We start from the raw sequence: 12234 nt of genomic DNA on the forward strand, positions 1-12234 counted from the left end.
GAGACAGAAAGAGACTGGGCAGCCGGGTTCCTGCTAACAGCTCTGAGAGCTGAATCAACCAGCCCTGAAGCTCACCCCACCTGTTGACTTCTTGCTTTGTATAAGATACATTTCCTTTTTTTATTTTTTATTTATTTTTTAAAAAATTGTTTATTTATTTTCAGAGGGAGGGGGAGGGAGGGAGAAAGAGAGAGAAAGATCAATGTGTGGTTGCCTCTCTCGTGCCCCCAGCTGGGGACCTGGACCACAACCCAGGCCTGTGCCCTGACTGGGAATCAAACCAGTGACTCTCTGGTTCGCAGGCTGGGGCTCAATCCATGGAGCCACACCAGCCAGGGCTCCTTCTTTTTTTCAAAGCTACTTTGACTCAGGGTTTCAGTTACTTGCAGCCAAAAGTTACCCCAGTTCAGACACCATTGCCTCCAGAAGAAGGAGAAGGAGTGCAGAGGTCTTGCCGTGGGGCTCGTCTGGGAAAACTGACAAGAGAGGATGGAAGAACCGTCTGGGAGAAAGACAAGTATTTCATAATTCCTTTATTAGGCACAAAGTAAAAATATATACTCATGGCATCCCAAACCTATAGTGCTGTTGTGGGGTCCTGGACCCCAAGTGTCCCTAGAACTGGGCTCAGGACTTTCCAGGAGGCCAGAGGGCAGACCCCACCTAATCCTGTCGCCCAAGTCTGGTGATCAGGTCAGGGGCTGCTGCAGCAGACAGGCTTGGACCCTCATTCCAAACAGCTCCTTAAGTTAGATGAGGACCCGCCTCACAATTTGCACCCTTGATCTTCCAGCCCAAATCCTTGGCTCAGGCCTGGACAGAGGACCCTGGGACCAAGAGGACGCCGCTGCTGGGGCAGGATCCCCCAACATGGCCAGGCTCTGGAGCCCTAAGTGCAGGGGGAGGCCTGGAGCTTTTGGCATAGGACGCTTCCCTTTCTCTGAAAGGGACAAGATACAAAGGCAGCTGGTTGTTTGTGAGAGGCACTGTCCCATGATAGAGGTGCCAGGTGCCAGCATGAGTGGATGCCGTCACCTGCACGAGGCGTAGCCAGCTCAGTACAAGACAATGGTCTGTGGGCATGGAGAAGTACTGTCAACTCTGTGAGCGGGAGTTTGTCTCTTGGTCAGAGCTGTGTTCTCAGCACCTAGAACAGAGCACACGGGGAGCTGCCAAGAAAGACTTATTGTAAGTATGAGCCCGTGTGCGCGGGTGTGTGACCCACATAGGCATGCATATGGCACATTTCACGCACACCTCCTCCTTTCCCCTCCTAGAAGGCACTTCAGGTTTGTCTCAGTTCAAAGAGGCAGGAGAGAACTTGGGGACACCCCAAATTCAACCCACAGTTCACAGCTGAGAGTCTGGTAGGGTGGCCCTAGCCATATAGACCCACTTCCCTCTCTCCCTCCTCTACCTCCTCTTCCTCCAGCCCTGGCCCATTGGGGACCACCTGGTCAGCCTCCCAGAGCTGGGCTCGGGACGGGACTGAGGGGATCAGGTGCTCTCGCAGCCAGGGGTGCAGCAGGATGCCCGAGGCTGTGAGCCTCTCGGCTGGTTCCCTTCGAAGGAGGCAACGGACCAGGCAGCGGGCCGGGGCTGAGAGGCCCTGAGGCAGGGCGTAGGTCCCCCGGCGTATCTTGCTGAAGAGCAGGGCAGGCTCTGAGTCCTGGAACGGGTAGTGGCCAGCCAGCATGGTGAAGAGTGCCACACCCAGGCTCCAGACATCCGCTGCCTTGCCTGAGTAGGATGCCCGTGAGCTGAGGATCTCAGGTCCCACATAGGCTGGGCATGCGTGCTTGTCCCACAGGGAGTCGTCTGGCCCAGTCAGCACACAGGCATCTTCTAGGTTCTCCAGCACCAGCTTTGTGCTGCAGTAAGGAGAGAGACAGGAGGGTCAGCTCCTGCTGGAGCTTCAAGCCCCCACCCCACGCTATCACCCTGAATGTTACCTGGTTCCCAAGTGCCTGCTGCCATCTGGCAGACAAGAGCCAGTTCTGTGTGGTTGGATGACTGAGCCCATTTTACAAATGAGGAAGCCCAGGTGCAGAGAGGTTAAGCCATTGCTCAAGGTCACAGAGCAATTAAATTTGAACTAGGACTCTGAGAGGAACACATTTCCCAACAGTCACTGGGGGAGGGGGCTGGGGGCACTAAACCTCTTGTTAAAACAGATGCAAACTTAAGGTCCTGGCAGGTAATACAATGAGAGAAATAGGAAGTGGGGCTGGGCCAAACATCTCAGCACAAACCCCACCTAAAAAGGGTAACACTAACAATATTACAGTCAATATTTACAAACTGTCCACCGCGTACCTGGCCCTGAGCTAAGCTTGGTACCTGGTGCATCTTATTTCATTCTTATACAGCCTGTGAGAAAGACGCCCTTTCACATCCACAGGGCACAGGGCTGGGACATGGCCGCCAGCTCTCACCCACCACAGCCAGCACTAGGAACTGCTCACATAGTTCCCAAGAAGGCCCCACATTCCCATTTTTCTCTGAGAAGCCAGAAATCATAATTTAACAAGAGTCCCCATTTTGGAAATGCTGGCAACCTACTTCAATTGAAAACAAATAAATATATATGTAAGGCCAAAAAAAACCCAAAAACAAAACGTCTGTCTGTAGCCCACATTTGCAACTTCTGCTTTAAACAATTCCCATGGAACATGCTAGATTGCTTTAATAATAACCTGTCTATACCCACTACTATTCATCTTATTCCTATGGCACCGCTTCCTGAGTGCTTGCTGGCAGGGTGGGTTGTGGGGCTAATGTCAGCATTATTGGCCCATTTTAAAGATGCAGAAATCAGGGTTTAGGCAGATGATGCCATTGCTCAAGTCCAAAGAACAGGTTAAAAAGTAGAATCAGGATTTGAAACCAGGTTTTTCTGACTCCACCGCCCTTTTTCTACCAACGGTGCTTCTTAAACTATTGCCTTGAGAAGAGAAAGAAGCACTTTCTCACCGCTGGGAGGTCTGGAGGTGTACTCACTCTAAACTTAACATGATTTGAAGTTGTGCATTAGATTAAAAGTCATTATAAAGTTTACATTCCACTTCTTACTAAAGGCATGTTTTTGGAGTATAAAATGTAGAAGGAAAGAAGGAAATAGAAAATTACTCTTAGACAAACATCACAGTAATTAATACCTTTTACAGGGATGGTAGATATCTGCTAAAATTCATGGACGAAAGTTTGAGGAGAAACTGTATTTACACACATAGCCTCAAAGCGTCTCAGAGTACTTAATAATTACAAGGTATTACTCAAGGTATTTATTAATTACAAAGGTTAAGTTGGGAACCTTACAGTGGAGGCACCTGGCAGACACCACCCTAACCAGTAACTGAGGTTAATATCCCAGTAATTGATACCACTGTCACACAGTTCCTGATATCATGTACTGAGAAGGGCCTATCTGTGATAGTCTTGCCAAAAATGAATAACCTCAACTTAACCATAAGAAAGCCATCAGTTGAATCCTAATTGAGGGGCATTCTACAAAATAACTGACTGGTACTCTTCAAAAGTATCGAGGTCAAGAAAGAAAGACAAGAAAAGACTGAGGACCTCTGTCAGACTGGGGGAGACTGAGGAGACATGACAGGTGAGTGCAGGGTGGGGACCTGGACTAGACCCCAGACAGAAAAAAGACATAGTGGGATCTGAACCAACCAGTGGTTTAGTTAATAATATGAGCCCATGGTTAATTTCTTGGTTTTGGCAGTTGTACTATGGTCACATAAGACATTAACCTTAGGGAAAACTGGGTGAAGGAAATATGGGAACTCTTTGGAGTGTTTTCTGCAACTTTTCCATAAGTCTAAAAGTATTTGAAAATAAAAACATTTTAAATGCTTTTTAAAGATTTTATTTATTTATTTTTAGAGAGAGGGGAAGGGAGTGAGAAAGAGGGAGAGAAACATCAATGTGTGATTGCCTCTCACACCCCCCCAACAGAGGACCTAGCCCACAACCCAGGCATGTGCCCTGACTGGGAATTGAACCAGCAACCTTTTGGATCACAGAATGGCACTCAGTCCACTGAGCCATACCAGCCAGGGCATAAAATTAAAAGTTTTTAAAAAGTTCAATGAGGCCACTTTCCTCTCCCCCGCCCCCCAAAAATCTTGAAATGAAATCAATGTTCTTTATGGATGTTCACGTGGACCATCCTGCATACTCCTAGGAGTTTGGGTGGGAATAGGATGCCAGGACCCTTTTTGCCCCTGACTCCAGAAATCACTGATTTTCAGTTTTACAGGGAAAGGTTCCTGTGTGGGAAACTCAAGGAGCATTTTGGTGGCCATTTGTGACCTTGATATCCTGGAAACCGCTTGACAATCCAGACCTTTCCCTTACTGATAGGAAACTGAGGCCTAGGGACTCTGGGTCATGCATAGTCTAGCAAGTAACCCAGCCATGTCTCCCACTTCTCAAGCTCAGAGGGAATTAGGACCCGGCTTTGGAGTCACATCTGGGTTCAAGTCCCTGCTCTACTATTTGTTTAGGTGTGGGATCTTGGGCACTACTGACCTCTCTGGGTCTCAGTTTCCTCACCTGCCATGTGGGGACAATAACAGCACCTACCTCATTTTGTAAGGATCCAGGTGGAGTCAAACAGTGCAGCTGTGCCCTTCATCACCATCACTATTATCACAAAGCCATGCTCCACCCCAAGGGGTTTCCAACAGAACTGAGTCAACGTTTTCCGGGGATCCAGGCAGTGGTACGAGTCCAGGCTTCCCCACTTTTTTGAAGGCTACATTGCTTTCCTGAGCTTCAGTTTCCCTCCTATGACCCATCTCCTGGCTGTGTCTGTGGGTGGGTTCTCCGTTGCCACACTCACCTCTCAAGGTCAGTGAAGACGAAGCGACTCAGCTTGAGGTCTCGCAGGACTAGACCATGCTGGTGACAGTACGCCACGGCCGTGGCCATTTGGCGGAAGAGCCTGGCAGCCTCGGGCTCGGGCAGCTGGTGGTGGCGGCGCACCAGGCTGTGCAGGTCCCCATGGGGCCGTGGGAAAAAAGCGTAAAGGTGGCGTGTGTCCTGCAGGACCGCCGCTGGCCGTGCCACGTGCCTATTAGGGGGCAGCCGGGAGTAGGGCTCCAGCACCAGCAGGGCCTCACAGACCGGGTACACCTGTGGGTGGAGCATGGCGTGAGCACAGGGGGGGACCGTGTGGAGTCCAGGCTGGCCTTGCAAACAGTCACAGCCAACTCTTTAGACACTACCGGATGCTAGGCACTGTGCCAACCACTTCAGCAGCAAGCTACTCAACCCTGACAAAGCTGAGCGGCCACACATCCATCAAGTACTCTTAACTGCTACCTTATGTGGCCTTAAACTTAAGATAATTGAAAAATAACTGGTAACCCAAACGAAAATGGAGACATGCCAAAGAGCAGAAGTAATTCGATGCCCATCATCATCGTCATCATCATCACCACTTCCATTCTCTAAAACTCACGTCCACCCACCCTTTCATTCATTCCTACCTGAAACAGCCTCTGGGTATCTAACCTGACTGACAGCCATGGTTCCTGCCCTCCTGGTGCCCACAGTCCAATACAGGAGGCAGTAAACAGGCCCAAAAGCTAAATATCTATGCACACTAAGCAATCAACACAATCCTGATCAGTGTTGCAAAAGAACCAAAAAGGATGCTGGAACACAAAATATTTTGGAAGGGGGCACCTATTTTAGAACATGTGGTCCAAAAGGGACTCTGGCCAGGTAGCTTCAACGGTTCAGAAATGCCCACAGGATAAGCTTTCCAGGTGGGGGCCAGAGAGAGTGCAAAGGCCATGGGGCAAGAAAGGGCTGATCAGCTCTAGAAACACAACCAAAGATCAGGGGCTGAAATGGGGTGGGGAAGGGAGGGGAGGCACATGGTGAGAGTGGCTGAGCTTGTCAGGAAATGAGCTGGGGCTTTATGGACATCAGATGATCTAAGAAGGAACGTGACTTGCTGGAAGCCATATGGCTAGTCAGCGGCCAAGCTGGTATACTCACTTTGGTTCACCTGACTTGAAGCTCTTTGCATGTTATTTTAGCTATGCCACACAGAAAATAAAAATAAATAAAGCATATACATATTTAATCCATTAGAAAAAAATGTAAGCATATGTCTTAAAAAATAAAGTTAAGTGGCACAGAGGAAATACTCCAAAAACAGAGACTGTTCTGAAAGTTAGGGTAAGCCCTGGGGCACATTCCTGCCTCTGTGCATTTGCCCTTGCCTTTCCTGCTGCCTGGATGCTTTTCCCTAAGATACCCACAGGGCTGGTTCCCCCAGTTCACACAAGTCACTGCTCAGATGTCACCTCCTCAAAGAGGTCTTCCTGGACCTCCCTAACTAAAATCAGCTGCACCTCCTACCCTCCCTGTTCTCCTCTCTCCCAGCTCCTAGCCTTTTCTCTATAGCACTTACAATCACCTGACATAAATTTTACTTATTTGCTTATTGTGTGTGTCCCTCAATGGAAGGTCAGCTTGATGAAAGCAGCACTTTGTCTATTTTTGAACCACAGTACGGTGCATGCTGGTGCTCACTGGTTTGTTCAATTAATGAATTGGGCAATTATCTTTCTACACACTGATCAGAAAAGCCTAGACATGTGGAAATGTAGGTCAGTCCCCACAGTTCATGCTGGTATAGGGACAAGCACAACCCAGTAGACTCCCCTAAATGTTTCTAAATAATTGGGGCCATGTGAAGCCCAATTGTGGTTGCTGGTTCCAGCTTGCTTTGGTCACTCCCCTCAGCATGGACTTTCCTCCCCAGTAGGAACAGCAAAGAACCTGTGACGTTGCAGGAAGGGGACCCAGAGTCCAAGGGTTCTTCAGAGCATCTGGGACAGAGCACTGGGGAATTGCATCAGGCAGCCCAGAGCCCTGGTAAAGCTGATGGCCGAACCATGTGTCCAGATGTGTCCCCCTGTCCGCTGTGCCCCATCAGCAGGAGCTAGAGCCAGCTGCTGCTGCTCCCAGCTGGAGTCTTTGGTCCTTTTGCTTCTCTGTGCATTCCCAAGAGGATCCAGTCTCCTTTCCCTCCCTTCTGTGCCTGGGCCTGTCCTATCTTCTATACGCCTGCCCTTGAAGAGTGAACCTGCCCTGCTTGTGTCTGAACCAGGTGTCCCAGCAAGGGGCACATGGCTCTGGGCTCAGCCTTCCAGGACCTGGTCTCAGCTCTGACACCTCCTGGCTCTGTGATGTGGCAAGTAACCACATCCTTTTGAGCCTCAGTGTCCTCTATCTATAAAATGGGCCCAATAACTGTAACTACCTCACAGAGTGTGCAAAGATTAGGAGATATTATACACACTAAGCAATCAGTACAGGACCTGGTGCACAATAAATATCTGTTATTATACTTTCTCACCTCTGTCCTTTTGGGTTGTGACCTGCCAATGTCCTGTGTGGGTCGGGCCCTCAGGGGACCTTGGCCCTGCCCGGTCTCTGATTTCTGCCAAGAACCCTGCTTTGGAAAAGAACCCTGGACCTTGCCCAATGTTATGTGGATTCATGCATGATCCTTCTCTTTTGACCTCAGTCTTTGTATTGGTAAAATGGCCACAGGGTAGGCCCAATGACCTCCAGGGTCCCAGGAGTTCTGATGTCTACCATATCTTACCCTTCTCTTGTATAAATATCTTCAGTGGCTCCCCACAGCCTAGTGGGAGGTTTCTCTAGAGCTTTCACACCCACTGGCTGCCAGCCCCCATCTCCTGCCCCTGGCTGCACTTCGCTCTACCCGGCTGGCCTGGCCGTCGGGAAGTGCCACACTCTCATGTCTCTGCGCCTCTCTGCGAAGTTGCTTCCCTGCCTGGCCCTCCCTTTTCCTGCTCCTCCCTAGCTAACTTGTCAGTCTTTTCAGAAGCCCCCTTGAATACATTAAAGGCTTCTCTCCTGTGCTCTCAAGGTCCCTAAGCTCCACCCCAACATGTATCACACTGTGGGGGCCTAAGCTATGAATTCCCCAGGGCTGGGACCATCTGGTTTACCTCTCTCATCTCAACCCAGCCTGGGGCTTGACAGAGAACTGGGGGCTCACTGGCTGCTTCCCCAGTAAACCCAGGACTAAATGAATATAAGGGCTCCTCAGCCCTGACAATCCTCTGCCGCGAAGGCTCTTTCCTGACACCTCGTGATGCTGAAGGAAAGTGGGCCCCGGAGCACATACCTGGCAGGTATATTCGGTGCCTGTAGGGCAGTGCAGGGCCCGGTAGGCCCGACCGCCCTCCTCAGGCTCCAGAAGAACATAGGGCCCAAGCCAAGAGGCGGTGGTCACAGCAGGGGCATGGCCAGGAGCAGGGGGTCGTCTCAGGGGCAGTGGGCAAGGAGGCAGCCTGGGCTGGAGTCCACTTCGAGCCTGTTTCCGGGTGGGACCCTCGGTGTCTAGGTCATCATCCAACTTTAACTGCTTCTTCCTGGAGGGAGCCCCCATAGGAGTCACCAGAGGGGTGGCTTGCATCTAGAAAGGAGAGAAAGGCAGTAAAGTGCAGCTGTCTGGCACCCACTGTCTTCCTCTGCTGGTGGGAGGGCACATTGCCACAACCTGGACAGAGGTGATTTGGCAGTGTGCATTCAACTGACAACTGTACACACCCTTGACTGGGTGTCCTACTTCTGTGATTTACCCTCCAATTAAAATGATCTTCATCAGAGCCTTGTGTCTGAAGAGCCAAAGGCAGAAGACACCCCCAAATGTCTAGCAGTAGGGAGCTGGTTAAAACATCATGGTATAACTGTATAGTATAATAGAATACTATACAGTTCTGAAAAAGGGCCAGAAAGCTCTCTATGTGTTGATGTAATGATACAAGTGCAAGGTTATTACTGCAGCCCATGTGATAAAAACAACTGAACATCTATCATTAGGGGATTGGTACATAACTTATATTTCATTCATACATGGGACAGTTGTACCCATTTAAAAGATTGAGTTAACTTTATGTTGCTAATTGAAAAGATCTCCAGAGTGAATTATTAAGTGAAATAAGAGTGAAGTGGAAAGATGGACTTGGTGGTTGGTGAGAGGAATGAAGAATGACTGCATAGTATCTATTGAGTACTTTAGGATCGGCAGCTAGTACCAATGAAAGGGAGGAAGGAATGGAAGGAGTGGGGAAGGAGGGAGGAAGGAGGATGAATGAATAAGGTATGTACACATGAATATATACTCTGGAATGGCTATATCGTCAAGTGAAAAAAGCAAGCTGCTGAACAATGCACCTAAGATGATCTCATTTATGTCAAAAACCCCAGCAGCATATACTATGATGTATCTCTTATATATATAGTTATAGATGTGGAAATGCATAGGAAAGGTCTGGAGGGATCCAGACTGAAGTAGCCACACAGAAGCCCTTGGCCTCCTGGGAGAGCTCTAAGAGAAGAAGTGATTTGGTCAGGAGGCAAGTGAACTTTTTATTTCAATATTTAAAAAATAAAGATTCTGTATTGATTTATTGCTTGAGTATTTTAAAACAAGTGAAGTGGACTTCTTTTTTTCAATTGTTAACTTTTATCTGTGATCACCTGATGGATGGTCCAAGAGCAACCAGAATCACAGGGACCACAGGCAGAGCTCATCCACTGCCAGCTCAGTGTCATCATCAGGTGAGGAGTGGGGCTGGGAGGGGAGAGCTCTCAAAGATCCCAAGATTTCATTCATTCAGTAGTGAAGGAAGCCACCACCCTTACAGCTGTGTCACTGGGTGTGGTGGGTGGAGGAACAGGCAATGGCATGTCAGGGCAGAAAGGTGCTCTCTAGGACCCATCTGCCCATCCATTCAGACTCCAGATGAGGGATGAAGAGGCTCAGGTATGAAGTCTTAGAGGGAGAGAGACTTCACCCCAGTTAAAGACTTTCCCAACAGTCTGAGGCAGGATTAATGGGGTAACATCACTCAGAGCTGATTCTTAGACTGATGCCAGCCTCTCCAATCATGCTACTGCCACGTGCATGGCCTGCCTTGGGAGGGAGGGAAAAAGGGAGGGTGGGACCCTCACCTTAGGTGAAAGGTTATAATCTGTCTTGGTAAGAATGCAGTAGGGATGGCAATCAGAAAATATTCCTGGAATCTAATCCTGGCTGAACCTTCCTGGCTGGGTACCCCTGGGCAAGGTCTTCAACCTTCCTGAGCCTCAGTTCCTTCACAGGATGCGAAGCTCATAGGATTTTTGTGGTGGAGAAATTAAAACAAACCAAGTAGCATGGCCCTGCTACAGGATAGTTATCAGGAAGTGGTCACTACTACTTTATTATTACTATTACTATTATTATTCATAGTTGAAGATGGCTTAAGTGCTACCCATGGGAGTCTCAGAAATCTCCCTAGGGATGAGGCTAGGATGACATTGCTTACCTCACCAGCTTTTCTGAGTCAAGCAAGATGATCCCTGGCTGTGTAGATGCTTTGTGCCCTGTGAAGCAGAGACACCCTGGAGAGGTTCTCCCATGCTTGTATCAGCACTCAAGCTGCCTTGACCTTCCCCATGCCTGAGCCTGGTGGGGCCTGGGATTCCCGGTCCCATTGGACAAGGGACTTTGGAAGCCACACTGAGGGAGCTCCACTGTAGGATGGGGACACCCTGGTGGCGGCGGGGTGGGGGGCAAAGGGGCGGGTCATACAAAACACACAGAGCAGTGCAGACAGGTGCACACATGCCCCTCAAAAACACACTTTGTCCAAACCAGCCAGCCCAGACACACATCCACAGAAGAGAGGGGAACACTCATTAAGTGACACACGTCTCCCTCCACGGACAAGCGTGCACGTATACGCACAGAGCTCTCCCACCTATCACATGCAGGACTGCACGACTGACACCAACAAGGTCACACACACCTCCCCCTCTTTCTACCCCGCCCCAGGCTCCTCCCTTGGGAGCGGAAGCGGCGTCCCAGGGTGTCCCGGGGCAGAAGGTTCTGCGGAAACCGAGGGTCATCAGGGGACCCGGAGCGGGTGAGGCAAAGGGAAGGAGGCTGGGCCCCAGGGCCGTGGGAAGGGGCGGACCTGGGCCCTCTCCTCCCCTTCCCTGTCTGGTAAGTACACCAGACACGGTCCGCACGAACACAACACGCGCACGCACAGCGCAGCATGTAAACCCGTAGCTGCACCGCTAGGTGCTCACCTGCGGCGGACGCCTGGCACTCACCGGGGTTCTGCATCTCGCGCGCTGCACCCGCATTCCCACGCGCCCTACACGGGTTCTCCGCCCCCGGGGCAGCCCAGCTCTCCCCTCGCCGTGTCCTTCGCACAGCCAACCCCTGCTATCAGGTGCTCAGCCATCCCCGCTGCCTGCACCGTCCACGGAGACACAGAGTCCCGAGACAATCCCCACCCAGATGGCACAGGCTCACGCGGACCCCTGTAGACACACCCGCACAGTGACAAACACAGACCCTACACACCGCCCCCCAATGTGCCCCACAGCCCCTCACACACAGACCTCCCCCCACCAAACCCCACGACTCTCTCGTCGCTTAGTGACACTCGGGCACCTCAGTGTTTGACTCTATCCTCGGGACAAGGCTCAACCTCACCCCAGTCGGAGTTGGCCACACTCGGGCGACCCCAAGCTCTGAGGGACCGCGTCCCCTGAGACCCTGCGGATACACTAGGCCCAGGTCGCCATCCCCCGCCCCGACGGCGTGTTTGTTAAAAGTGTATGTGTGTGTGTGTGTGTGTGTGTGTATCCAACATGCCACGGTCGCCCGCCCCCCACGCTCCCCGGCCCTCCGCCTGGTATGTACCTTGCACTCGTGCGACGGGCTCCTGCCGCTGCCCCAGATCAGAAGGCACCCCTGGCGGACCGGGCCCGCTTCGCGGCGGCGAGCTCGGTGCCAATTGGACCTCGGGCCTCGACGTTCCCCGGCCCGACGCGTGCGGAGCCGCCGCCGCTTCCGCGCAAGTGTCTCGATAACGCCGGGCGCCGGGCTCCGCTCGGCTCCAGCCCGGGTGATGCAAACCTGAGCTAATCACCCGCCGCCTGATGCGCTCGGGCGCTGGATTGCACCATCCCCAGAGCTCCGCCCCTCTGGGTCAGACCCGCCGCCCCCCCTCGGCGCCTCCCGCACCGCACAGGCGTCAGCCCTGCGCAGCACCTGCCTCTCCGGCCCTCTACAGGTGTCTCGGCTCCACCCCTTCCCCTCCCGCCCCGCGCCCGAAGTTTGAGTGTAGACCCCTTCCACTGATCCTTCCTATCATCTAGGAA

The 12234-nt window shown here is 51.4% G+C and overlaps 1 protein-coding gene across 1 annotated transcript; it reads right to left on the reverse strand.

Annotated features, from left to right (window-relative positions):
* Positions 1–518: 518 nt before the first annotated feature.
* Positions 519–11827, reverse strand: TRIB3 (tribbles pseudokinase 3). The gene is made up of 4 exons (XM_090286182.1): positions 11774–11827; positions 8195–8485; positions 4859–5151; positions 519–1871 (listed from the first exon to the last, which is right to left on the reverse strand). The coding sequence occupies exons 2-4, from the start codon at positions 8483–8485 to the stop codon at positions 1379–1381; spliced, it is 1077 nt and encodes a 358-aa protein (XP_090142308.1). The 5' UTR covers positions 11774–11827; the 3' UTR covers positions 519–1378.
* Between the last annotated feature and the right edge of the window lie 407 nt (positions 11828–12234).

Source organism: Furipterus horrens, unplaced genomic scaffold (assembly GCF_987537825.1).
Source record: "Furipterus horrens unplaced genomic scaffold, mFurHor1.1.pri manual_scaffold_8, whole genome shotgun sequence".
Taxonomy (NCBI): Eukaryota; Metazoa; Chordata; class Mammalia; order Chiroptera; family Furipteridae; genus Furipterus; species Furipterus horrens.